At 44.4% G+C, this 26,805-nt stretch overlaps 1 protein-coding gene across 3 annotated transcripts in view; it reads left to right on the plus strand.

Annotated features, from left to right (window-relative positions):
* The window catches only part of LOC310854239 (inositol polyphosphate-4-phosphatase type I A-like), a gene marked incomplete at its 3' end in the record, with an annotated part of 85,563 nt that overhangs the window by 25,559 nt on the left and 33,199 nt on the right, over positions 1–26,805 (plus strand). For 2 of the 3 annotated variants that reach the window (XM_083758806.1, XM_083758807.1), the window contains 17 exons: positions 1,474–1,553; positions 3,312–3,423; positions 5,506–5,596; positions 6,664–6,811; positions 7,104–7,234; positions 7,368–7,472; positions 9,185–9,293; positions 12,763–12,949; positions 13,563–13,778; positions 15,662–15,803; positions 16,723–16,926; positions 18,864–18,896; positions 21,376–21,548; positions 23,407–23,530; positions 23,815–23,882; positions 25,518–25,717; positions 26,413–26,510. In XM_083758806.1, the coding sequence (XP_083614932.1) occupies positions 1,474–1,553; positions 3,312–3,423; positions 5,506–5,596; positions 6,664–6,811; positions 7,104–7,234; positions 7,368–7,472; positions 9,185–9,293; positions 12,763–12,949; positions 13,563–13,778; positions 15,662–15,803; positions 16,723–16,926; positions 18,864–18,896; positions 21,376–21,548; positions 23,407–23,530; positions 23,815–23,882; positions 25,518–25,717; positions 26,413–26,510 (2,221 nt within the window). The remainder of the gene's footprint in view (positions 1–1,473; positions 1,554–3,311; positions 3,424–5,505; positions 5,597–6,663; positions 6,812–7,103; positions 7,235–7,367; positions 7,473–9,184; positions 9,294–12,762; positions 12,950–13,562; positions 13,779–15,661; positions 15,804–16,722; positions 16,927–18,863; positions 18,897–21,375; positions 21,549–23,406; positions 23,531–23,814; positions 23,883–25,517; positions 25,718–26,412; positions 26,511–26,805) is intronic. The other variant, XM_083758808.1, reaches the window with a different exon arrangement.

Genomic DNA, 26,805 nt, shown 5'->3' on the forward strand with positions numbered 1-26,805 from the left:
TACAGCCATACATACACATACATACACATACACACATACACATACAGCCACATACATACACAATACATACAGCCATACACACATACATACACATACATACACACATACACATACATACACAAAACCTTTAATTCTACTCCACTACAGTTACTATAGTTACTTTGTAGATTTTCATTAATAATACAAAACATACATGAATGAACCACGTCAGCCGTATATACATTTCGGCCATTTGAAAATAGCCAATCTGCAAGCTCACGCGACGCATTGTGAACTTGTAGATCTGCTATTTCCAAAAGATTGGAAAACGTGTCATGGGACATTCTGCATATTGAGTACGTTCTACTTTCGGTACTTTAATTACATTTTGATACCAATACTTTTTTGTAACAGTTTTTCTACATTGCATTATTAATACTTTTACTTAACTAAAACATTGCATATTTTTTCCAGCACTGGACCCAGGGCACAGTAAATAGCCAAAACTGCAGATTAGGACTTGGCCTATTGGCCGATTTTCAGCTGTGCAATTTAGTTTTTTGCTTTAACCCATCTGGTTGAGTCCTTAACCACCTGAGCCCCAATATCAAAATTATTGCACGACGACCAATAGAAAAGATAGCAGATCTACAAGCTCACAACGTGTCCCATCGCAACGTGTTGTGAGCTTGTAGATCCTAGTTCTTCTGCACAGTGGCTCTTTCTGAATCTCCCTCTCTCTCTCTCTCCATCTATGTCTCTCGCTTTCTCTCTCATTCTCTCTCTCTCTCTCATTCTCTCTCTCTCTCTCTCTCTCTCTCTCTCTCTCTCTCTCTCTCTCTCTCTCAGTTTAATTATTTATACAATGAAAAAATGGAGAGCTTGGATGTGTTAAAAATATATGAGACTATGAAGGTATTAAATTTTTCTGTAAATGATACGGGAATCACTCATTTGTAGATGTGTTGCTCTAAAAAACGGCATTGGCGAAAGGGCCTTTCTGTGTGCAGTTTGCATGTTCTCTCCGTGTCCCCTAGGGTAGGTACCCTCACAAAAAACATGCAGTAATCCTGGTCTCTAAACTGCCTCCCCCTGGCCAGCCGGGGCGCCTGATGGAGGGGAAAGGAACTGGTTGGAATAACGTGTTCCTTCCACGCGCTACGTCCAACCAGGGAAACTCCCCCCTGTCAGGTGTAAAGGAGCAACTTGGACACTCAGGCATGAAGGAAGCATGAGTTCAAGTCCGTTGCTCTCCCCTTGTCCCCCATATATGGGGACTAGGTTGGTGGACGTTGTGTAGAGCCCAGGATCACATTAGATGATTGACACAGCGGTGAAAAATGGGTTACAAAATCGTGGGATAAAACATATATTAAAAAACAAACAAAAAAACGGCATCACATTGAATTTTGTGGTTGATTGTTTTGATTGCAAATGCTTTTATGAATAAATGAATTGTTAAAAATCTATATCTCTCTTTCTCTCTCTGTATAGATGTACATGTTGGGCTCTGCCCTGTTTCCTATTAAGGAACTGTTGCAGGACAAGACCCACAGGCTACAGCTAGAGCTGAGGTAACACACACACACACACACACACACGCGCACACACACAGGCTGTCACGATTACAAACTTAAGTTGACGACGATGAATTGACTATTGTCGTGCTCCTCTTCGCACACATTGGTTGCCGTTTCTTGGTTGGACAAAAATCCTTTCTCCATCCACTACCATTGGGGGGGAAAAACGTGTTTTACAGTTGCTTCATATTGATATTCCGTGTATATTCATATTATATTAGTGACCATGAAGGACCAGTAAGACGCCCTGAGGGTGCCGGTGCTTTGGCATGGGGGGTCAGATCAACATATGGAACTAATTCTGTATATATGGAGCGTGTCTTGAGTGTACAGGGTTTGATGAGGATTGGCCATTTCTGGAGCGTGCCTTGAGTGTACAGGGTTTGATGAGGTCAGATCAACATATGGAATGTCAGAACAGGTCAGCTCCATATATGGAGAACTAAGAGTGGCAGTGGGGGACGTTTCTTGAGTGTACAGGGTTTGATGAGGATTGGCCATTTCTGGAGCGTGCCTTGAGTGTACAGGGTTTGATGAGGTCAGATCAACATATGGAATGTCGGAACAGGTCAGCTCCATCAGGGCTCGAAATTAACTTTTTTACTTGGTAGCGCTTGTGCTACCAATTTCAAAATGAAGGAGCACCAGACCCTCTAGTCTACACTGATTCCGTCCAGTCACATCACCTGTTTTCTTTTTCTTTGTTTTGTGTTTTTCACCTTCATTTCGCCTATTTAGATCATATAATTAGAATTTCTAATTTAAAATAATTTCGATGTAAAACATGATATTTATACTGTGCCTACTCACTTCTAATCAGAGGTGGAAAAAATACTCTAATGTTTTACTTAAGTAAAAGTATCAATACTGTTGCTATGTAGAAACCTTTTTTTACAGTCTATGGTAGAAACACTTACAAGTCTGCTATTCTCTCTCCCTTCCTCTCGCTCTCATTCCCTCCCTCTCTTGCATGCGTGCGTGCGCACACACTCATGCACACACACACACACACACCGCCGGTCCGCCTCCTTCTCTTTTACATTCACAATCACAGAGTCCGTAGCGTTACGTAGCACTAGCTCGCTAGAGGCTCCGGTCTTTTCTGAATCTGAACGCTTGAAATAATGTACTTTCTGACACATGGTGAAGTTGCGAGCCGAGGCGCTCTGGAATGTGAGCGATGCAGCGCTCAACGTTGTCCCGTACCGTTGTGTCAAAGAGTTGTTAACTACACACTTCACACGTTGGTTTGTTAGCATCAAGTGCTAGTGCAGCTAGCAGACAGGAGCACTGGCAGTACAGTGGCGTTGGATGTCAGAGAGCGGCTCAGAGCGCCCGTTTTTCTACAATCGATCGTTGTAGCCAGGCGCACCACAGTCATTATTTGTAGTGGCACTGGTGCTCCCAAATATATTTTTAGGTCGCAAAGATTAAAATGTCGCTATTTCGAGCCCTGCCCATATATGGATATCTAAGGGTGGCAGCGGGGGCAGTGTCTTGAGTGTACAGGGTTCGATGAGGTCAGATGAGCTCAGATGAGGTCAGATCAACATAATTATGGAATGAATTCTGTATTGGCCATGTGTCATGAGGTGTGACGGACTGACTGACAGGTTTTGCAGGCTTACATAGTAAACTGCAACCTACTGTCGAAACTATGGTGAAAGAAATGCAAATACTGTACCCCCCCTTTCAATCTCACAATGTTGTGAGCTTGTAGATCAGCTATTTTCGCTTTTTCTTTTTGGTCAGGTCGGCGGAGAACGAACGCGTGGGGAACATCAACGTGGTGGCCTGGCAGATGGAGGAGAAGAGAGACCAGAGAACGCCCGTAGCCAGACTCCCTGACACCATCAACGGACGGGTAAGAACTAGCCTCGGTACACAGCAAGCTTTTTTTTTTCCTTCGCGTTCCGTCTCAAAAAGAAAAGCCTGGGGAAACCCATTGGAAAATCTAGCATATAGGAAGTGGGAGTCAACTTGTATTTCGCTAAACCAATAACAGTGCAGAGGCGCGTCGCTCCAAATTACGTCTGTGTTCTCCACTGTTTTCTACCGGGGATGGGAGGGGGGGGGGGGGGGGGTGGGCTCACGCTCAGATCGGTGAAGCAATAGAATCCACCGCCTGTTTTCGACAGGCATCCGCGCCTCTAGACATCACCGGTATATACATTTCGGCCATTTGAAAATGGCCTATCTACTGTACTGTAGATCTGTTGTTTTCTACAGATTTGTATACTTTTTATACGTTTGAAAACTTGTGAAACGGGACATTCCGTTCATAGTATCAAAAGCAGAAAGTACATTTTGATACCAATACATACTACATCGCAGTATTTACATACCGGTACTTTTACTTGAGTAAAACATTTATTACTTTTCCAACCACTGGGTAAAGAGCCAAACAGTACAGGATGTACTTGTATTTATGACTCTGGCATAAATAACAATCTTGCCATTGTTATGTCAAGGGTCCCCAATTTTAGATGTATTGGGCTGCGGCCCGCTTTTCCTTTCCTGTGGGGGTATTTTGTCACTGTACATTATACCGCATACATTCGAAAATGTTCAGTTAAATATAAATAAAAAAAGAAGTATGAAACACTGTATTATGTGGAAAACTATGCGGCGCTAATCGTTCGAGCGGATTAGCTCCAGATTAGCTCCGGACACACAGACGGACAGATACAGACTGACCTGCAGAAAATGAGAAAATATACAAATAATAATAATAACCTTTGCTGTCAAATGCCATGATGGAGTTTGACAGTCATGTGGTTAGGGTTACTAGTTAGACTAGTTAGACTAGTTAGTTAGTTAGTTCCAGAGCAAAGCTTTCACACTGCGTACCAGTGGTGGAAAGTAATTAGCTTAAGTATACTTAAATACAATTTTGATGTACTTTTACTTTACTGGAGTAAAGTAAATTCAATGAAATGTAGAAAATATTGCCTTATAATAGGTTGTCAATAGGGCCATCTTGGATTAACCCATTTAGGCCTGACGTCGAAATAAATAAATAAAGTCCTCTGAAAGATTATATTCAAAGATTTGTGCCGCATTTTCACGATTTTTCAAAAATAGCAGACCTAAAAGCTTGTAGCGCACCGCTGGGTGGCGCGCTATGAGCTTGTAGATCTGCTATTTTTCAACAGCTAAAGTTTACCATAATGCTTAGTTAAAGTAAAAAATCACACCAGTGTGAACCAAGTGGTGCAACTCCCGTCTATTGGTTCTCTGTATCGTTCCAATTTGTATCGCAGGGAAGGGGGCCTCTCGTCTGGAAGTGTGTGTGTGTGTGTGTGTGTGTGTGTTTATGATTTTGTTTCCCTCTTCCATGGCATTCTCTGTATCGTTTGCGTCCAGCAGGTGGCAGCCATGTCACATACTTCTCAATTTCACGCATGCGCACAACACTCATGCTCTCGGGTACACGCACACAAACAGGCACACGGACATTGTAAGCTGGATGTAGAAGTGGTTTGCACCACTTAAAAAGTATCCAATTTCGTCCAACCTGTGAGGAATCTTTTACTTTATTTACTGGACTATTGTCCCAAACCTCTGAACTCACCATGTCCTTGTCACCGCAGTGTAGTGACGCCTACTGGTTGGTTTTGAGGCACTGAATGCACAGTGGATGAGATCGTGAACCTCCACATGCTTTAACCCATTCTGACCTGAGATCAGATTTAAAAAAATGTCTTCTACATCCTGACAGTTTTCTGAAAAAGCTATGTTTTTCTATGTTTTTCAAAAATAGCAGACCTACAAGCTCGTAGCAAGAGCTTGTAGATCTGCTATTTTTCAATAGCTAAAGCATAACACAATGCTAACACCAAAAGGGGTTCCCGCCCAGAATGGGCGAAGTGTTGATTTCGTAAAAACAAAACAAAAACATGCACTGTGTATTACATTAATTTCTCGTTCCACCACTGGTTTCCAGACGGTGCTGCCTGTAGACGAGAGCCTGACAGAGTCCATGGGAGTCAGAACCAAGTACGCGTCGCTGTCCAAAGACCTTCTGCTACGATCAGGTGTGTGTGTGTGTGTGTGTGTGTGTGTGTGCACCTGCGCGTGCCAGCGTCTGCATCCCGACCGGATCAAAATCCCGAAAAGGAATGCTTCCCGGGCTATTGCAAATGTAGCAATAAATGTCCCTGAGCATCCTTTTTGTATCGCTCACCCTTTCTGATTCAGCAATCTATAATTGCTGAATCTATACACCTCCATCTCTGGCTACCTCCCTCCTGCCCTGACCCCACCCCTCGTCTCTCTCTCTCTCTGTCCTCTCTCGTCCATGTGTGTTGACTAATAAATGACTAATACATGGTTTATAATAATCTAGGAGGAAGTTTATTGTCTCTGAGTTCTCAGGCTTGAGATGATGAATAACTCCTATAAAGAAAACAAACACACCTGTGATGATGTCCACCCAGATATTTTGTGTGTGTGTGTGTGTGAGTGTGAGTGTGAGTGTGAGTGTGAGTGTGAGTGTGAGTGTGAGTGCGCGTCTATGTACGTGTTTTTGCTTAGTTCAGTAGTTCTTTATTACTGAGCTTCCTCTGCGTGGTACTTGACCATGTTCTCACTCGGTGAGTTTCTGGCTCTCGGCCACAGCCGTGGGTAGAGCAGATGTTCTTCTGCCCATGCAGGATGAGGTCATGATGGATGTGTCTTCAAATAAGACTGGATTGGAGCGCTAGATTCACGATCAAACCCTATATCTCATTGCCATAGAAACCCACCCCGGGCAACGGCAGAGGAGTAGAGACGCGGTTCTGCTGGGAGACGCACGCGCGCACGCGCGCACCCTCTCTCTCTCTCTCTCTCTCTCTCTGTTCACATAATACACTTTTAATTACATTTGAAGTGAACAATATAATTTGACCAAGCTGTGGAAAATAATATTTGTTTTGTTTTGAAAGTTGCATCGGTACGGCCTGTAGAAAATGAAAAATCTGTTGTACACAAGCTTAAAGCTTAAAATAATGGTTAAAAGATTTAAAAGCTAAGGTGACACAGGTCACAGATGCGTTCCAGGTTTAACACATTGCGTGTGTGTGTGTGTGTGTGTGTGTGGTGTGTGTGTGTGCGTGTACAGTGTTCGGAGGCACCATGTCTCGGATGTACCGCTTCCCCACCACGGACGGCAACCACCTGCGAGTCCTGGAGCAGATGGCGGAGAGTGTGCTGTCGCTCAACGTGCCCCGACAATACGTCAGACAGCTGCTGGAGGAGGACGCGGCAAGGTACGCACGCACGCATGCACGTGAACAGACACACACACACACACGCAAGCGCACATGTGCTTACGGTCAGAGTAAATGTAATCTAGTAAGACAGGCTTTGACCTCGCCCCAAAGCTGGCTATACAGTACAGCACTTCCGCATTCCATTGTTACAATGGGAGTCAACGCTAATGGTAGTCCGTCACACACACTGCTTCTTTAGGCCTGACGTAAACATCCTGACAGTTTTCTGAAATACCTATGTTTGTCTCTCTCTCTCTCTCTCTCTCTCTCTCTCTCTCTCTCTCCACAGAGTGTGTGAGTTGGAGGAGCTGGGAGAGTTGTCTCCGTGTTGGGAGAATCTAAGAAGACAGATCGTGTCTCAGTACCAGGCCGTCATACTGGCCTACCAGGAAACGCTGTCCGACCTCAACAACTACAGAGGTCTGTTCACGAAACACAAGCACGCACGCACGCACGCACACACACACGCACACACGCACAATCGCACATGCACATATTCCTGACTCTCTCCCTCTTTCCATCTGTCTGTCTGTCTGGTGTGCGTGTGTGTCAGGTCCATCGTTTAAGGCCAGCAACCTGAAGGCGGACAGGAAGTTGGAATTCATGCCGACCAACCTCCATGTCCAGAGAATGAGGGTTCAGGACCAGCTGGGCTTTGGTGAGGCATGGTCACTCACATGGTCACTGACCATGGTCACTCACATGGTCACTGACCATGGTCACTCACATGGTCACTCACATGGTCACTCACATGGTCACTGACCATGGTCACTGACCATGGTCACTCACATGGTCACTCACATGGTCACTCACATGGTCACTGACCATGGTCACTCACATGGTCACTGACCATGGTCACTCACATGGTCACTCACATGGTCACTCACATGGTCACTGACCATGGTCACTCACATGGTCACTGACCATGGTCACTGACCATGGTCACTGACCATGGTCACTCACATGGTCACTGACCATGGTCACTCAACATGGTCACTGACCATGGTCACTCACATGGTCACTGACCATGGTCACTCACATGGTCACTGACCATGGTCACTCAACATGGTCACTGACCATGGTCAGTGACCATGGTCACTCACATGGTCACTGACATGGTCACTGACCATGGTCACTGACCATGGTCACTCACATGGTCACTGACCATGGTCACTGACCATGGTCACTCACATGGTCACTGACCATGGTCACTCACATGGTCACTGACCATGGTCACTCACATGGTCACTGACCATGGTCACTGACCATGGTCACTCACATGGTCACTGACCATGGTCACTCAACATGGTCACTGACCATGGTCACTCACATGGTCACTGACCATGGTCACTGACCATGGTCACTCACATGGTCACTGACCATGGTCACTCACATGGTCACTGACCATGGTCACTGACCATGGTCACTCACATGGTCACTGACCATGGTCACTCACATGGTCACTGACCATGGTCACTCACATGGTCACTGACCATGGTCACTGACCATGGTCACTCACATGGTCACTGACCATGGTCACTCACATGGTCACTGACCATGGTCACTCACATGGTCACTGACCATGGTCACTCAACATGGTCACTGACCATGGTCACTGACCATGGTCACTCGCTCGCACACACCACTATACATTTTTGCTGCTGTTAAGCCTAAAGTCGAAGAATTTCCAAGCTTGTGCATGTAGATCTGCTATCACCAGTGTGAAACCTGGTATATAATCTGACATAAATCTAGCCCTGTAACAGAGAAATAAGCTCTAAATGTCTGATCCTAACACACTAACCCCCAACCCTTTTTAAATTGTAAACGCAACACTAGCCTCGCTCTAAATTTGGTGACGTCTGTGTTCTTTTGAAAACTTTACTTACTAGTTACTTTGTAGATTTTGATTATTATTACAAAACATTCAGCCCTACATATTTCGGCCATTTGAAACTAGACGATCTGCGTCGCATTGTGAGCTTGTAGATCTGCTATTTTCAAAAGATTTGTATCTTGAAATGAGACATTCTGCATTAAGAGAACTTTCTGCTTTTGGTACTTTTAACCTTTTGGGTGGGAACCCCTTTTGGTGTTAGCATTACGTTATGCTTTAGCTATTGAAAAATAGCAGATCTACAAGCTCATAGGGTGCCACTCGGTGGCGCGCTATGAGCTTGTAGATCTTGTAGGTCTTGTAGGTCTTGTAGGTCTGCTATTTTAGAAAAACCGAAGAACGACTGACATAGAAACATAGCTTTTTCAGACATTTTTAGAATCTGATCTCAGGTCAGAATGGGTTAAGTACATTTTGATACCAGCACTTTTACTCAAGTACATTTTTAATTCGGGACTTTTCTCTCTCCCCAGACCACACGTATGACGTGATAACCATCGGAGCGCCGGCAGCTCACTGCCAAGGCTTTAAGAACAGCGGGCTGAGGAAACTGCTGCAGAAGTTTGAAGACACCAAGAAACAGTAAGTGGACTCAGAGGTCCATGGGCGCGTGTGTTTGGTCCAGAAACAGTAAGTGGACTCAGAGGTCCATGGGCGTGTGTGTTTGGTCCAGAAACAGTAAGTGGACTCAGAGGTCCATGGGCGTGTGTGTTTGGTCCAGAAACAGTAAGTGGACTCAGAGGTCCATGGGCACGTGTGTTTGGTCCGACGCACTAACAGTCCTACCGTCCGACACCCTACCCAAAAAACCTATCCTCACAGGAAGCCACGGGTCAGTTTTAACCGACCACAGGTTGGTTTTAACCGGCCACGCATGTCGTGACGGTGTTGTCGAACTAATGTCTGTCGGACTGTTAGTATGTCTGACAAACGTATGCACCCCGAGATCCATGTGGCTTCAGGGTGAGATACCGTATGTAAAGGACACTCGCCTATGGACCACAATGGACCACGTTCGGTCCAGGGAACCATCAACTCAGTGACCGAGTAACAGCTCTGGTAACTAAGGCCCTATTTAGACTGCAGTCACATCAGTCAAAGTGTGTGTGTGTGTGTGTGTGTGTGTGTGTGTGTGTGTGTGTGTGTGGGATCACTGCGTTGGATAATATTGGTTCACCGATCTGAGTGCCCTCCGCCCCTCCCCTCCCTGTAGAAAACAGCTGAGAAAACTGAGGTCACCAAATTTGGAGCGACGCCCCTCTGCGCTGTAGTTCACTCCCACTCCTAGCCCTGCCCCCTAGCCAAGCCCCCTCTGCGCTGTAGTTCACTCCCACTCCTAGCCCTGCCCCCTAGCCACGCCCCCTCTGCGCTGTAGTTCACTCCCACTCCTAGCCCTGCCCCCTAGCCACGCCCCCTCTGTGATGTAGTTCACTCCAACTCCTAGCCCTGCCCCCTAGCCACGCCCCCTCTGTGATGTAGTTCACTCCCACTCCTAGCCCTGCCCCCTAGCCACGCCCCCTCTTTAATGTAGTTCACTCCCACTCCTAGCCCTGCCCCCTAGCCACGCCCCATCTGTGATGTAGTTCACTCCCACTCCTAGGCCTGCCCCCTAGCCCTGCCCCCTCTGTGATGTAGTTCACTCCCACTCCTAGACCAGGAAATGTGTCTCGTTCCCCCAGGCTTTCATTGTTGGGCCGAATGCGAACAAAAAGAAAAGCCTGGGTACCGAGGCTATTGGATGGGTAAATGACATCACTGCTCCTAATGGTTATGGGATGGGTAAATGCAGAGGACAAATGTCACGTGTGTAAAAATGACCAGAACGGTCCAAAGTGGGGAGTGGGGACTACAATAATTTATTTGTATTTTACCGTAACGTACGTGTGTATACTCTGTAAGTGATATAGTCCTGAACTGAGGCTGGTGACCTGAACCATGCATAAATGACCATGGCAATGTTTCATTCAATATTTAATTCAATTTATTTCATACAATTTATTCAACATACTTCCGTTTTGGATCCTTATTTACATGCATAAGTCCCATTCAATGTTTAACTTTGATTTTGAATCCAGTAAAGCAAAGTATTTAATTTTCCTAGTTTTGAGTTTTTCAAGAAAGTGATATAATTTCATGATTTCACGTTTAAAAAGTGCTGCTATTGTATTTCTTTTTTGCCCTCTCAGTTACGCACGACGTTACCTCGCATGAAAACAACGCCTTTGTTCCTTTGGAAATCTCTCATTGATTATGTATTTTGAGAGAAGATTTTCCATTGTGTGGCTTTTTTTCTTACTTTTTGTTGTTTTTTTTGTTTGTTTTTTCTTACTTTTCTGATCAGCGTATATGAGGAGGGATGGTGAGTTATTATGCACTGCTCTGCTTGTATTTTCGCTTTTGTTTGTGGTTTTATTCGTTTGGTTCGATCTCCACTGTCGTGCTGTGCCTTTGCGTTACCAACCTGAATCAGATGTCCCATGCACCGTTTGTCGTGGGGCTGTAGTAGGTGGGTGCTTTTTTGGGTTCGGAGCCAATAGAGAGCGGCGCGCCATGATTTGTCTATGATATTCATGTCTGTTTTATGATCGAATGATAGATATTCCATAAATGTAGTTTCTAGAAGTAATAGAAATGAGGTCTGTGTTACACTTTGAGCATGTTGTGTTCACATCAACTCCCTTTGAATACCACTTTATTTGAAAATCCAACAAATTATTTTGCTCGCCAAAACTGCTATAGATGCACACTATCTATAGGAGTCTTTATTTTATTTTAAATGGAGTGGTATTCCACCTTTTTACTCTGTCAAGGTCAGTCTCTTGTCTTTGTGCGTTAACTATCCACTGTGTTATTAGGCTGTTGGTTAAGAACAGGCATGTTGCATGGTAATGTAAGATATACTACACTGCACAATACTTAAGAACACTCGAATAACTGTCACAGGTTATGGTGAACTTGTGGTAGTAGCCCATATATGTATGAAAGCATTGAGTGTTTCCCCTCTGAAACCAATGGCCACCGCCAAGCATGGGCAACATGCTATCACCACTACTTCAAGAATTAATATAAAAAAGATTCCTAGAAGCTTTGTCATTGGTCGATTTGCCTGTATACTTGAATCCTGATTAGTCATTTCGACCGAGTTGACCAATGACAAAGCTTCTAGGAGCATCTTTGAATGGAGATTGTGGCCCCTAGATGTGTCACAGAGACTACATTTCTTTGGGGCCCATGGGCATTTTACCCATTGCTGGGTAAACAAAAAAAAAGGCCATTAAAATGTTGACATATTATTGCTTATAGCTACTTTAAAACCAGAGGTTTAGTTCACAGATCAAATTCACTGAAGTGCTTTATAAATATGCTAACGAGGCACGTTTTAACCCATTCTGACCGGGCACCCATTTTGGTGTCAGCATCAAGTTATGCTTTAGCTATTGAAAAATAGCAGATCTACAAGCTCATATCGCGCCACCGAGTGGCGCGATACGAGCTTGTAGGTCTGCTATTTTTGAAAAATCAAAGAACGACTGACATTTTTAGAATCTGATCTCAGGTCAGAATGGGTTCATCAGACCAGTGTGTTGTCCAGTGGAAACCTGGTATGAATCTGATCTCAGGTCAGAATGGGTTAAAGTCACTCAATCTTGACACTTGGAACACCAGTTGACGAAGACCTGGTGAGGTAAAATGGGTCCAACATCTTTAACAGAAAAGACGCTAAAATCGTCTTTCGATGCCCGACTTCTCCATGGTTTGTGCCCACCGTGTCGCACACAGGAAATCGCAGATATACATGCTCACAACAACAAGCCCACACTGGCACGATGCTCGGTGAGCTTGTAGATCTGTGATTTTCAGTCCACGACACAGACAAGCAACTAAGTGTAAACCAGGCTTTATTTAGCCGTGCACCACCCCTTTTGAGTCAGACTTTCTCACATTCGGTTCAAACAAAACGTTTTAAAGTTTAAAGCTCTATGATACTAATCATTGCTGGAGTGTTAGCAGTGTTAAAACCATGTGCATGCGTGCCTATGTCTCCGTGCAGCAGTGCCCTGACCAGCTCCCAGTCCATCGTGTACATCCCGCAGGACATCGTGCGGGCCAAGGAGATCATCGCCCACATCAACACGCTGAAGACTCAGGTCAGCTACTATGCCGAGAGGCTGTCCCGGGCGGCCAAGGAGCGCTCTGCCAACGGCCTGGAGAGGACTCTGGCCATACTGGCCGACAAGGTGAGGGAGGCGGGGCCCCAAGGACAGTATGGGTTAGTGTTGATTTTGACAGCTAATTTTTCTATTTTAGTTTTAGTCGTCATTTAGTTTTTAGTCACGTTTTAGTCGACCGAAATGTTTTAGCGCTATGTATTTGTGCTGGCGGTGTGGTTGTTTGAAATTCAATTTGATATTCAATTCAATAATATGAAGGGATCATTTCTGATTATCCGACATAGGACCGACATGCGGAATACGATGGCGAACATGCGTTAAGGTTGGCGACCTGAATCCGGTCACCGGATTAAGGTTGGCGAACATGCGTTAAGGTTGGCGAACATGCGTTAAGGTTGGCGAACATGCGTTAAGGTCGGCGAACATGCGCTGCTCCGTGTTTGCAGTTATGGTTAGGGTAGGGTTTGAGGTAGGTTGTCGTTGTTGGACCAATAGTATGTCGAAACTAAAGCCTGTACCCAAAAAATGAATTTAAATCTAAATATTGAGCCAAGTAAAAAGTAAAAAGAAAACAGTTTGGGCCGCTTTACACAAAAGCCTCATTAGTTGACCCCAGATGTGTTATAAAGTGAAATACCCTTGATTCCTTACCGACACGTGCCTCTCTCTGTCATCCCAGACGCGTCAGCTGGTGATGGTGTGTGACTGTAAGCTGCTGGCGTCGGCCATCTTGGCGCTGAACGCGGCGCGGCCCGACTACGTGGCCTCCAAGGCGTCCCCGTCCGCCGACGCGGAGCAGGTGGTCCTCCGCAACGACCAGGACACGCTGCTGGCCACGTGGAGCGGGCGCAACAGCCGCTCCTCGCTGCACGTCGACTGGCACGAAGAGGAGTGGGTGAGTTCAAGAGACGTTTACCGCTGGAAGAATCTCCAGGCACACAATGTTGATTCTTTCTGCGCCATCTACGAACATATTCAGCCAACTATATACATGTACCGTATACTCCATATATGAAAGCGGCGACAATGACCTTTTAGCATTGCTCCGGTTGCTATGTAACGCCTCCGTCCCCACCAGCTATGGGTTTTTTAGCATCCAGCTCCATAGAGCCTCCATTATAACATTATTTTCAAAGCCCCGTATCTCCAAAGCTTCTAGCGCTGTCCACGGTGAGCTGTCGCACATGCGGATGATTGTATTTCATTTGTAGACTTTGTCTCGCATCGCTCCGGACATGTAACCGCTTCTGACGAGAGGTAAGGGCTATGTGCTAATGCGACTGATCACTGTGCGCACAACAGCCCCCACCTCACTGATAACCCGGACATGAAACAATGGCTCGTAGACTGAGACTGAACGGCTGGCACATGTTAGCTGTGCTTATGCTACCACCTAGCGGGCAAAAAACAAAGTTAGTAGTTATTGTAGTAGATATCAGTAGCACAATTTGAATTTTCATCCTATGCCTAGAAAAATAATGAAGCCTGTGTATTTGACGAGGGTTTGACTGGATTGTTGAATTACTACAATGGCCATAATGCTTTGGTCCACTGCCTCCTTGTGGAGAGGGTTGCATGGAGGTGTTTCTGTCCTGACGAAGAGGAAAGAAAGAAGGCTGATCACACTCTTTGGGAGACACCCCATGTGGGCGGTCTGTTGGTTTGTCTGACTGAGACAACATGGAAGTGAGACCAATGTCTGACGCATCATCAGACATTTGAAATGCTAAAATATCCTGTGTGAAACTGTGAACTAAACATCATTAAAATAAGATATGGTAGCAAAAGGGGTAAATTGGCCCTTTAACCCTGTAAAACCCGGATTAATTTCTACTACTAAAAAAAACGATGTCAACCTTACTACTATCAGAGGAAATCATGTAAAACAAATTATTTAAAAAATATATGCAAATTTTATGCACATTTATTTATTAAAATAATAATAATAAATTAATAATTTACATTTGTGGGATATCTTTCACAATAATGAATAAAACATTCTAATCATCACAAAAAACATATATTACAATTATTTTACTTACTTTTATTAGAGTTAAAGGTCAAAGGTCATAGGTGGAAAAAAATCAAAATCGTCCAGAGATTTTTAATTTGTGTGAATTTCAGCCTCTGTGGGGGGTATTTATATGCACAAATCATGACCAATTGGCATTGCAATGAACATCAATGTGCATTAATCTCAATCTGCATTAATTCATAGGTTCGGAATTTGAAGTGCTTTGTAATTTCATAAAGTGTCATTTTATTTGCCCATTAGTTCGAAAATTATGAAAAAGCAGCAGTTGGTCAGTCATTTAATTAATCAATCAATCAGTTGATCAATCAGTCCTTCAGCCTCTCATGGCTCATATTTGACTAAACTATAGATATCTCTAGTGGTTAAAGGGAAATGATTTATGTTCCCATATGCCCTTCCATTACTATTAGAGAATGTGTTTGGATTTGACTGGGGCACGTTCATATTTCCTAGTTTCAGGATTCTAAAGCGCTTGACTTGAACATTTACATTTGGCATTGACACATATGTAAATCGTAAAGCAAATTATGTATGTTCCTCTCCTCTCCTCTCCTCTCCTCTCCTCTCCTCTCCTCTCCTCTCCTCTCCTCTCCTCTCCTCTCCTCTCCTCTCCTCTCCTCTCCTCTCCTCTCCTCTCCTCTCCTCTCCTCTCCTCTCCTCTCCTCTCCCTCTCCCTCTCCCTCTCCCTCTCCCTCTCCCTCTCCCTCTCCCTCTCCCTCTCCCTCTTCCTCTCCTCCCTCCAGGAGAAGGTATGGCTGAATGTAGATAAGTCTCTAGAGTGTATCATACAGCGTGTGGACAAACTGCTGCAGAAGGAGAGGAGTCCGGTCGACTGTGGCCTGGACACTACCCAGACTGACCAGCAGGGCGCTGCTACTAAAAAAGGTAAAGTGCAGATTTTATTTTGATTTTTTAACCCATTCTGGGCGGGCACCCATTTTGGTGTCAGCATCATGTTATGCTTTAGCTATTGAAAAATAGCAGATCTACAAGCTCATAGCGCGCCACCGAGTGGCGCGCTACGAGCTTGTAGGTCTGCTATTTTTGAAAAATCGAAGAGCGACTGACATTTTTAGAATCTGATCTCAGGTCAGAATGGGTTAATCAGACCAGTGTGTGTCCAGTGGAAACCTCGTATGAATCTGATCTCAGGTCAGAATGGGTTAAAACCCTCTTATGGCCCTTGACGTAATTCACTGAATGTAGGGCTTTGGATTGATACAATTACTCATGAAAAAGAAGATCACAGGGATTTATGAATGACTTATTTAATATATTTAGTCATATAGATGACTGATAAAGGCTGGCCACATACAGTATGATATCCACATTATGATTATAGCCATGCCGTTCCCGTGTGGATACTGGGGATGAGATCCACATGACTGAAGTTCTTCACACAAGTGGCACATAAAATGAATTCTGAAGATGAAAAGATGACGATCAAGCAAAAATAACACAACCGGAATGAATGGAAGTCAGATGTCATCAAATGAGTTTTCTTAACCCATTCTGACCGGGCACCCATTTTGGTGTCAGCATCATGTTATGCTTTAGCTATTTAAAAATAGCAGATCTACAAGCTCATATCGCGCCACCGAGTGGCGCGATACGAGCTTGTAGGTCTGCTATTTTTTGAAAAATCGAAGAACGACTGACATTTTTAGAATCTGATCTCAGGTCAGAATGGGTTGATCAGACCAGTGTGTGTCCAGTGGAAACCTCGTATGAATCTGATCTCAGGTCAGAATGGGTTAAATGGCGTGTGAATGACATAATGTTTGTACATGGTTGTGACAAAAAGGGGCCGAGAGGACGCGGGTCTTCTGGATCAACCCCGGGGGCAGCGGCTCGCAGGACCACCCTCCGTCACCTCCGTCACCTTCATCACCCTCAACTCCATCACCATCTCCATCATCACCCTCCTCACCATCCTGCCCCTCACTGCCCACCCTGTCCTCTGCATGCCATCCTCCTACTACACACCCTGACACACCACAAAAACCCTGTACGTTCTCAGCGTTTAAAAAAAAAAATCTGATGTTTCTTTCTTATTTGCTCCACACACCTAGGGCTGTCACGATTACACATTTAAGTCGACGATTCATTGTCTTACAGATAATTGCCATTAACGATTTCATTGTGGGTTTTTTGATGTTGACCATTGGACAACATTTATGAATAAACTATAAAGTTTCCTCGTCATAAAAAAATGCACAGGGCAGATATGACAAATAATTTAATATGCAGTACTAAGAAAATTAATTACATATTTAATAATTTTATAGAAAAAATATATGAAACGATAGCATCACTTTATGACACGTTGTAAGCTTGTAGATCAGGATAATTGCAATTATTATAATTGTGACGGGTCTACAACATCTTAACCTCTCTCCTCACTCGTCTCGTCCTCCACCTCCCCTCCCCTCTCCTCTCCTCACGTCTCTTCACCTCACGTCTCCTCACTTCCCCTCATGTCTCCTCACCTCTCTTCTCTTCTCTTCTCTTCTCTTCTCTTCTCTTCTCTTCTCTTCTCTTCTCTTCTCTTCTCTTCTCTTCTCTTCTCTTCTCTTCTCTTCTCTTCTCTTCTCTTCTCTTCTCTTCTCTTCTCTTCTCTTCTCTTCTCTTCTCTTCTCTTCTCCTCACCTTCCCTCTCTTCACCTCTCCTCACTTTGCCTCTCCTCCCTTTCCTCCTCTGCTCTCCTCACCTCCTCTTCCCATTTGAACTGCTAAGAAACTGTTAAAAATTGTTAAAGGACCACTTTGCAACCTATCATCATATAATAGGTCCTCACTAATAATCATGAAAGAATGGCACAATTTTTTTCTACTCTGTCTGTGTCTCATAGGAGGGCTGTGGGCAGTTCAGAAACAGTCCTCCAGTGACATCATCGATGGGGAATACAAGCTAATAGAAACTGCAGGTTTTCTAGTCCTGAAAAGTTGCAATGCGAAAATGGAAGCCATCGTTCTCACGATAATGAAAATCTAAACATTTTTGTAAAACAATCGTGTTTAAAAAGAAATCTGCCTAATGATGATGTCACTGGAAGACGGTTTCTAAACTGCCCACAGCCCTACTATGAGACACAGACTGAGTAGAAAAAGATCGTGCCATTTTATCATGATTATTAGTGAGGACCTATTATATGAAGATAGGTTGAAAAGTGGTGAAGTGGTCCTTTAAGAAACCTCTTCTCACCGTCCAGTCTCGCGTTGTGAATACTTGGTGTTCAATATCGTATTTCAAAGAAGCTTTTCTTGTCTTCAAAACACATTTGCGTGTAAAGGGTGAAGTCTTTGATGTTGTCTCTCAGGTCCGTCTCTACATACAGTCCTATGTCTCTGTGAATAGAAACAGTGTGTTGTTTTGTGTATGTCCTGGAGCTTTGCTAGTGCAGCTGATGTTCTGTCTTTTCTGTGTGTCTGAAATGGTGTTTGTGCTTAACCCGACTCCGCCAGATGGAAGGAGCTTGCCACTCTTGTTTCACTTTGTGAACTTGTGAACTCAATACTGCCCCCATCTGGCGGAGTCAGGTTAGTTTGTGCGAGCCCCGTTGGACCTCCTTGGACCCGGGTCAAGTTTCTATCGAAAGTTCTGTTTACCGTTTTGGTTATAATGGCCCTTTAGTTTGGCAACGCTGTCACTGGTTCAAAAACATTTTTTGGGCCGTGGACATTTTTTCTTCAAAAGAAACTCATACATGACATTTTATTTATTCATTTATTTATTTTCAAAGAAATGTCATGAATTAAAAAAATTATAAGTAGTGAAAATAGCAGATCTACAAGCTCACAATGAATGGGACTCTTCAGATGATTCAAGGATGGCAGACAGAGACGTGGCCCTGGTCTACTGTAACGTATGTGCGTCGTTGCTGCCATGTTGCTTCTAGCGCCCCCTAACCATGCATGTCGGAACTTCCGTTCCCCCTCTTCCAGATGGAAGCCCCACTGCTGAGGAGGTTTACCCAGGTAAGAGCTGCCCTGCTACCCCAACGCCACCACCACCCCTTTCTCCCCTTCTCTATGTCTCTCTATCTCGCTCTCTATCTATCTCTCTATCTCTCTCTCTCTCTCTCTCTCTCTCTAGGATTAACCCATTCTGGGCGAGAACCCCTTTTGGTGTTTCAAGCATTATGTTATACTTTAGCTACTTTTGAAAAATCGTGAAAATGTGGCGTAAATATTTGAATATAATTATATTCTTTAAGAGCGACAGGTTTTAAACTCAAATCTTTGCTTCTGGGGGGTCCCTGGAACAACATATTTTCAGATGAGGGTCGGCGGCCAAATACATATAATTTTTGAGGATTCTTGACATGAAATATTGAGCACCACTGACGTAGAAACATTGGTATTTCAGAAAAACGTCATGATTTTCACGTTTTTTTAACCCATTCTGACAGGGCACCCATTTTGGTGTCAGCATCATGTTATGCTTTAGCTATTTAAAAATAGCAGATCTACAAGCTCATATCGCGCCACCGAGTGGCGCGATACGAGCTTGTAGGTCTGCTATTTTTTGAAAAATCGAAGAACGACTGACATTTTTTAGAATCTGATCTCAGGTCAGAATGGGTTCATCAGGACCAGTGTGTGTCCGGCGGAAAACTCGTATGAATCTGATCTCAGGTCAGAATGGGTTAAATGTCGATGTCGGGCCTAAATGGGTTATGGGTGAATGACAGGTTAGGCCCTAACCGTTAGGGGGTGTCCTGGTGACTCAACCAGCTGATACACAAACAGCACATGGCACAGAATGGCTTGGCGTGTCACACACGTGTCACTGTCTTACTATACTTACGCTATCCTCACTTCACTCCTGTCTTGGTCTGGAATGTTTTCCGTCCATTGACTATGACTCATTTTACTCTTGACATATGGTGGTTTTATTTGCTAACGTTACGGATACTGTAAGTGCTCGTCTACGAGACACGGTTGGGAGTAAGAACATGTCATGAAGGCACGACACTAAAGGCCGACTTCACCCGTTGTCAACCTATTTTCATATAATTGGTCCTCACTGATGCTCGTGGTAAAATGGTACTATCTTGTTCTACTCGGTCTGTGCCTCTTAGGAGGACTGTGGACACTTCAGGAACCCGCCTATACCTGTGACCGTTATACAGGTTTTTGTTTTACCAACAAGATTTTGTATGTATGGGTTTGTATTCATGTGAGAACAATGGCTTCCAATATAGCATGGTAACTCCAGTAGTTACCATGAGTACAAAACCTGCAGTTTATATTCATTTTTCCCATAGACGTTTCATAAAGTATTTATTTAAATACCTGTATAAGCCTCAGTCAAAGCCAACTCGGATCGTGACAACTCATGACAGAGAATTTGGGCCGAGCAAATAATTAGAAAAAAGAAAAACAACAAAAAAAAGGTCTTTAAATAAATACTTTATCAAACTTCTATGGGAAAATGAATTGGCAATTGTCTTCCGGGCCGCTCGTCGGGAAGGGACTGCGACGCTCTATAGCCATATCATTCACCCAATGTTCTACTATTTTGTCGTTTACATTGCCGATCTACAAGCTCAAAACCTGTCGATGTAGCTCGGCTACTTTTTTAATGTTTTTCAAAATAGTAAAAAAATGGCTAATATGTTTTGCGATAAGGGGTCAATATAGGGCCCCTAGTGCGTGGTGTGTGCTGCCTATTGGGGTGCATGACAAGCTGCACGTTCGCAAACACAGTATTGTGAATACTGTGTGCATGTACAGTGATTGTAGCCATTGTCTCCCACTCAGCTTTCCTGCTGCACCGTGGGTGTTAATTTAACTTTGAGAGACCGGTACGGGTCTATTTGAACGCTCTTGAGTTACACAAACGATTCCCCGGGTGCAGTACTAGTCCCTTTCTCCCTGTCTCTTTCTCTACCCTCCTAACACCCTTTCCCTCATTAGCCCTCAGCCTAGCTAGCGCATTAGCCTCCAGCCCATAGTGCTGCTGCAACGTTTGCTGTCCCCTCATTGCCTCATATGGAATGCATCTTTTGTTATCGGTTCTGTGTTCTGTGTTGTTTGTAGCCGTTTGTTACACACATAATAGCAAAATAGCACTTTCATTTTCTTTTTTTGCGCTATATTGGTTATCACTGCCTTTTCACGAGGTATGTATAAAATATTATGTAAGAATATGTAGGCAAATGTTATGTAACTGGCCAGTACATACATACTGTTGTATGGAATGCTCTATGTCCGTTATACCGTTTATTTGTTATTTAAAAAACATTTTAAAATTGTGAAAATAGCTGATCGTAGAACAAAGTGTCAAACCATGAAACTCTAAATAAATATAAACCCCACATTCATGTGATTCATGTCAACGGCAGGAATCGACATTGGGAAAATTCACTTGATTGAAAGTAGTAATAGTAGAATGTGTGTGTGTGTGTGCGTGTGTGGTCATGTGCGTGCGTGTGTGTGTGTGTGCGTATAGGCGAGTGGAGCGAGGCGCTCTACCCTCTCCTCACCACGCTGACAGAGTGCGTGGCCATGATGGGCGACAAGGCCAAGAAGTCCATGGTGTTCCTGCTCATGCAGGACAGCGCGCCCACCATCGCCATGGACCTGTCCCTGCAGTACCGCCGGGACGTCGTCTTCTGCCAGACGGTCAGTGCGCGACAGTCCGCACGCACAGGTGGTGGAAAGCAACCAAGTACATTTACTTAACCCATTCTGACCTGAGATCAGATTCATACGAGGTTTCCACTGGACACACACTGGTCTGATTAACTCATTCTGACCTGAGATCAGATTCTAAAAATGTCAGTTCTTCGATTTTTCAAAAATAGCAGACCTACAAGCTCGTATCGCGCCACTCGGTGGCGCGATATGAGCTTGTAGATCTGCTATTTTTCAATAGCTAAAGCATAACATGATGCCGACACCAAAATGGGTGCCCGGTCAGAATGGGTTAAGTATTATGTTATACTTTAGCTATTGAAAAATAGCAGATCTACAAGCTCACTAGGAGCTTGCAGGTCTGTTATTTTTGAAAAACCGTGAAAATGTAGTGCAAATCTTTGAATATATATTCTTTCAGAGCCAACGTTGTTAACTAAATTTTTTGCTTCTGGGGTGGCCCTGGAACAACATATTTTGAGATGGGGGTCGGCGGGCAATTACGTATAATCTTGGGGGTTCTTGACATGACAATGTTTGAGAACGACTGACATAGAAACATGAGGTTTTTCAGAAAACTGTCAGGATTTAGAATACATTTTGTAGAATCGTTCCCAGGTCAAAATAGGTTAAAGATTAGAGCATGGTGGTAAAACTAGCAATAATATTTTTAGAATCATTTTTCCATAAAACTCCTAATCTCGGATATCAGCAAAGCCTCAATTGGCGATAATGTATAGAACAGCAGGCACGCAAGGCGTTGTTAGCTTGTAGTTCGGCATTTTCATAATATCGATCTGTGGAACAGAGTCGAACTAAACGTAATGCCCATTGCCTACAGTACACACACACACGCACGCACGCGCGTGCGCACACACACACACACACACACACACACACACAGTCACACACACACACACACACACACACACACATGGCAGGCACCGGGCTGCACAGAAACACAATTCACTTATATAATCCCATCAGTGTTCATCGGTGCTGAAGGTCTAAATATAAAAGATTGTTGGTTTGGGGTTTTGTGGACACATTTGTTTTCTCACACATCACATGTTGAGATATTATGGTGGATTATGATCTTATGATCTTACAGTATATGTACTGTACTGTGTGTGTCTGTCACCTGATGCGAAGTACATTTACTAAAGGACCACTTCACCACTTTTTAACTTCCTATAATAGGTCCTCACTAATGTTCATGATAAAATACCACAATTTTGTTCTACTCAGTCTGTATCTCATAGTAGGGATGTGGGCAATGACATCATCGATGGGGAATCCAAGCTAATAGAAACGGCAGGCTTTTTTCCCCTCAAAAGTTGCAATGCAAAAATTCAAGCCATCATTATCTCACGATAATAAAAATCTAAATATATTTTGAAACAAATCTTGTTTAAAAAAAAAAATCGATGATGTCACTGGTGGACGGGTGTCTGAACTGCCCACAGCTCTCCTATGAGACACAGACAGAGTAGAAAAAAATGGTTGTGTTAATGTAAGTAAAATCAGACCTGTCTGAACTGAGCAGTGCAACTATACTTTTATTGCTACTGCAGGGGTGTGTGTGTGCGTGCGTGCATGTCCCAAATAGGGGGTTCAAACGGCCACACTGCTGAAACGGACATACTGTACATACATAGGGACGGACGGACAGACACACATAGCTGTTAGTTGGAGCGGTTAGGGCACTGCTCAAAAACACGAAACCTTAGAATATGGAGATAAGGTTTCTGCCCGACAACAGCGATACGATGAATAAAGTGTGTGCGTGCGTGTGTGTGCGCATGTGTGTGTGTGTGCATGTGTGTGCGTGCATGCGTGTTTTCAGCTGACAGCTCTTATCTGCGGCTTCATCATCAAACTGAGGAACTGTCTCCGTGACGACGGCTTCCTCCGCCAGCTCTACACCATCGGTCTGCTGGCCCAGTTTGAGTCTCTGCTGAGCACCTACGGTACACACACACACACACACACACACACACACACAGACAGCTAGACACAGCTATGTAGTATATATTGTGTCAGCATGTGTCCATCTCTGTGCACACACACACACACACACACGTGCGTGCGTGCATGCACACGCATCGCAGACCTCTCTGGTCATTGGTCAAGCATTGCCAGCCACTCCTTTCAACCACGACAATCATTTTCGCATTTTCAAATATTCATTCAGCGATGATGAACTGCGTGTGTGTGTGTGTGTGTGTGTGTGTGTGTATGTGTGTGTGTGCAGGAGAGGAGCTGGCCATGTTGGAGGACATGAGCGTGGGAATCATGGACCTGCGTAATGTCACCTTTAAGGTAGGAGAGATTGCAGCCACCGGCTGAGACGTGTCTCTATACCTCCCCGTAGAGCAGCCTCTCGTCTATACTAGTAAAAATATAAAAAATACCCTTTTGCTACTCACCAAAACAAAGATGGTTTAGAGGAGTTGAAAGCCTTAGTGCAGCGCTACTCAACCCGCGGCCCGTGGGCCGCATGCGGCCCGTCCAACATGTCCGTGCGGCCCACCGGCCTGTCATGGTCATACTAATACAAAATATGTTTGTTCTGCTTTCAGTGAACAAAGGTCATTTCTAGCGTTTGTAACCACACGATGCGATCATGCGCTACTGAGCTGTTTGTTCTTCCTGCTGACAAAAAGTGGCTGTGTTGTTGTTGTCGATTTACAAGTCCACAAGCACTGCTGCAGCATGTATCCACGACGCGTTGTGCAGTTGTATATCGGCTCGCGTTCGGTAAACAACACCGACCGTCACGAGGAAGTGCAAACAAGTTACGGGCGCCGACAGAAAGCAGCATGTTTTGTGCTTGTGCAAAGAACATCCTCCTGGCTTGTTTCGGATCTGTGAAAGTGCAATGGGAATTATCAAGTAAAAACAGCGCAACGCTTTCATTGACGAGACCCATGCATGCATGCATGACTGTCGGAGGCGTGGGGAAAATGCAGACTTAAGTGTCACATTAAGTAAGAAATCTCTCACTCTCTCCCTCTCCTTCTATCTCTCCCCCTTGGCCCCTTCCTTCCCTCTCTCTCTCTCTCTCTCTCTCTCTCTCGTCACGTAGTTGTGGCGTTTACTGTTTACCATCCCCGATGTATGTCGTCTCTCTCCTGCCTCCTCTTTAACAGATGTCGCCCAAATCAAACCTGATTTATGAAACTATTCGTTTTAATTTGTAGGCAGTAATTAGTAAAGAAAAGTGTGAATGAATGTCACTGGAAGATATTCATGATTCTCTGTTGTGTTTGTCAGCCACTGACTGAAGCCAATCAGCCAATGACTTATATTTTAATATTTTTTTTCAATGAGGTTTGGCCTTTCCTAGATGGAAATGTTGTCCGTTTTCTGTGTGTTTCCTAAATTTTTAGACAACTCATAATGTGTTAGAAAATCACGGACAAAAATATAGGACCGACATTATTTGGACTTGCGGCCCTTGGACTTTTGGTATTTTGCTGAGTGGTCCCTGAGCCATCAAAGATTGAGTAGCCCTGCCTTAGTGCATGGGGACAGAATATTCTTCCGGTGAAATATTTTCTTTTCTGGCAAAAAGTGTACTTTGGACGTGAGTTGGGGGGGGGGGGGCTCTGAGTGTTCCCACAAAATAAAGTAGGCTTTCAATATCTTACAACCGTCTTTATTTTGGTGAGTAGCAAATACTTACCCCAATAATTTGGGGACCCACTTTTGATTGCAGTTGTTGTTTTTGAGTGGTGCAACCACTCCAAGGAACAGCAATGTCCGTGTTCACCTACCTACAGTATGTGTTGGTTCATACACCTATGTGTTCATGAGCACCAGTATGACTATTAGTACCAGTAGGGGCGCTGTTGTGCCGGACACAGAGAGAGAGAGAGAGAGTGCTGCACTGTTGCCTGCTAATGAGAGAGAGATATATTTTTTTAACCATTTGACCATGTCCACCTTATTAAGGTCACCCAGGCGACCGGGAGCTCCGCCCCCGACATGCTGCCGGTCATCACCGGCAACCGGGACGGTTTCAACGTCCGCATCCCGTTGCCGGGCACCATGTTTGACGCGTTGCCGCGGGAGATCCAGAACGGCATGCTGCTGCGCGTGCAGCCTGTGTTGTTCAACGTGGGCATCAATGAGCAGCAGACACTGGCTGAGAAGTAAGGAGTGAGCGTGTGTGCGTGGCGTGTGTGCGGTTGATGAAGAGACCAGAGAAGTGTCTGTATTCGAGATGGACATTTGACCCTAGGCTAGAGGAAGCCTTTCTGACCAAGGTCATTAACCCATTCTGACCTGAGATCAGATTCATACGAGGTTTCCGCTGGACACACGCTGGTCTGATGAACCCATTCTGACCTGAGATCAGATTCTAAAAATGTCAGTCGTTGTTCGATTTTTCAAAAATAGCAGACCTACAAGCTCGTATCGCGCCACTCGGTGGCGCGATATGAGCTTGTAGATCTGCTATTTTTCAATAGCTAAAGCATAACATGATGCTGACACCAAAATGGGTGTCCAGTCAGAATGGGTTAAATACCAACGGCTCTGAGACATACCATCTCAGAGCTAGGTTATACTGTAGGTGCAGACTATTTGTTTTTTATATTTAGCAGCCAACTAGGGCTGGCAAAGTGTTGTGCCGTCTCTGCTATAATTGGAAGCCGCCAGATATATTTCGGCCGGAGCCATGGAGCAGTGAATGATATACTTATTGTATCATGAAGACATGCCATGGTGTTGTGAATGTAACCTTACTGCACCGATAATATTTGTGATATTTGTGTCCTTGTATGCTCTCTTTGCGTGGACATGAATACATTGTTCAAGTGTGTGTGTGTGCGTGCGTGTGTTTCAGGTTTGGAGACACGTCCCTCCAGGAGATCATTAACTTGGAGAGTTTGGCCAGACTGAACTCTTACTATGAGCAGTTTAAAGAGGTCCTACCGGAGGACTGTAAGTACCACCTGATAGTACTTACAGTGTCAAGTACATAACCTAACCTAGTTAGTAAGTACGACATTACTGCCGACAAAGGCTGCATTTCAAAGCGTTTGCATTAAGTGCTGTTGACCGTATGTTTTATAAAGTGGTGTCCGTGGACCCCCAGGGGTCCTTGAGGGAGTTCCAGGGACAAATAATTGCCAATAACAAATAAAGTGCCAAATAATTGTTTGGAACCAAACGGACCCTTACGAGTCCATTTGGTTCCATCTGTATGCTCTCAGAGCTAAACTAACTTTGATTTTAC

This window comes from Protomyctophum parallelum (genome assembly GCF_964188405.1).
Source record: "Protomyctophum parallelum genome assembly, chromosome: 23".
In the NCBI taxonomy this organism is placed as follows: Eukaryota; Metazoa; Chordata; class Actinopteri; order Myctophiformes; family Myctophidae; genus Protomyctophum; species Protomyctophum parallelum.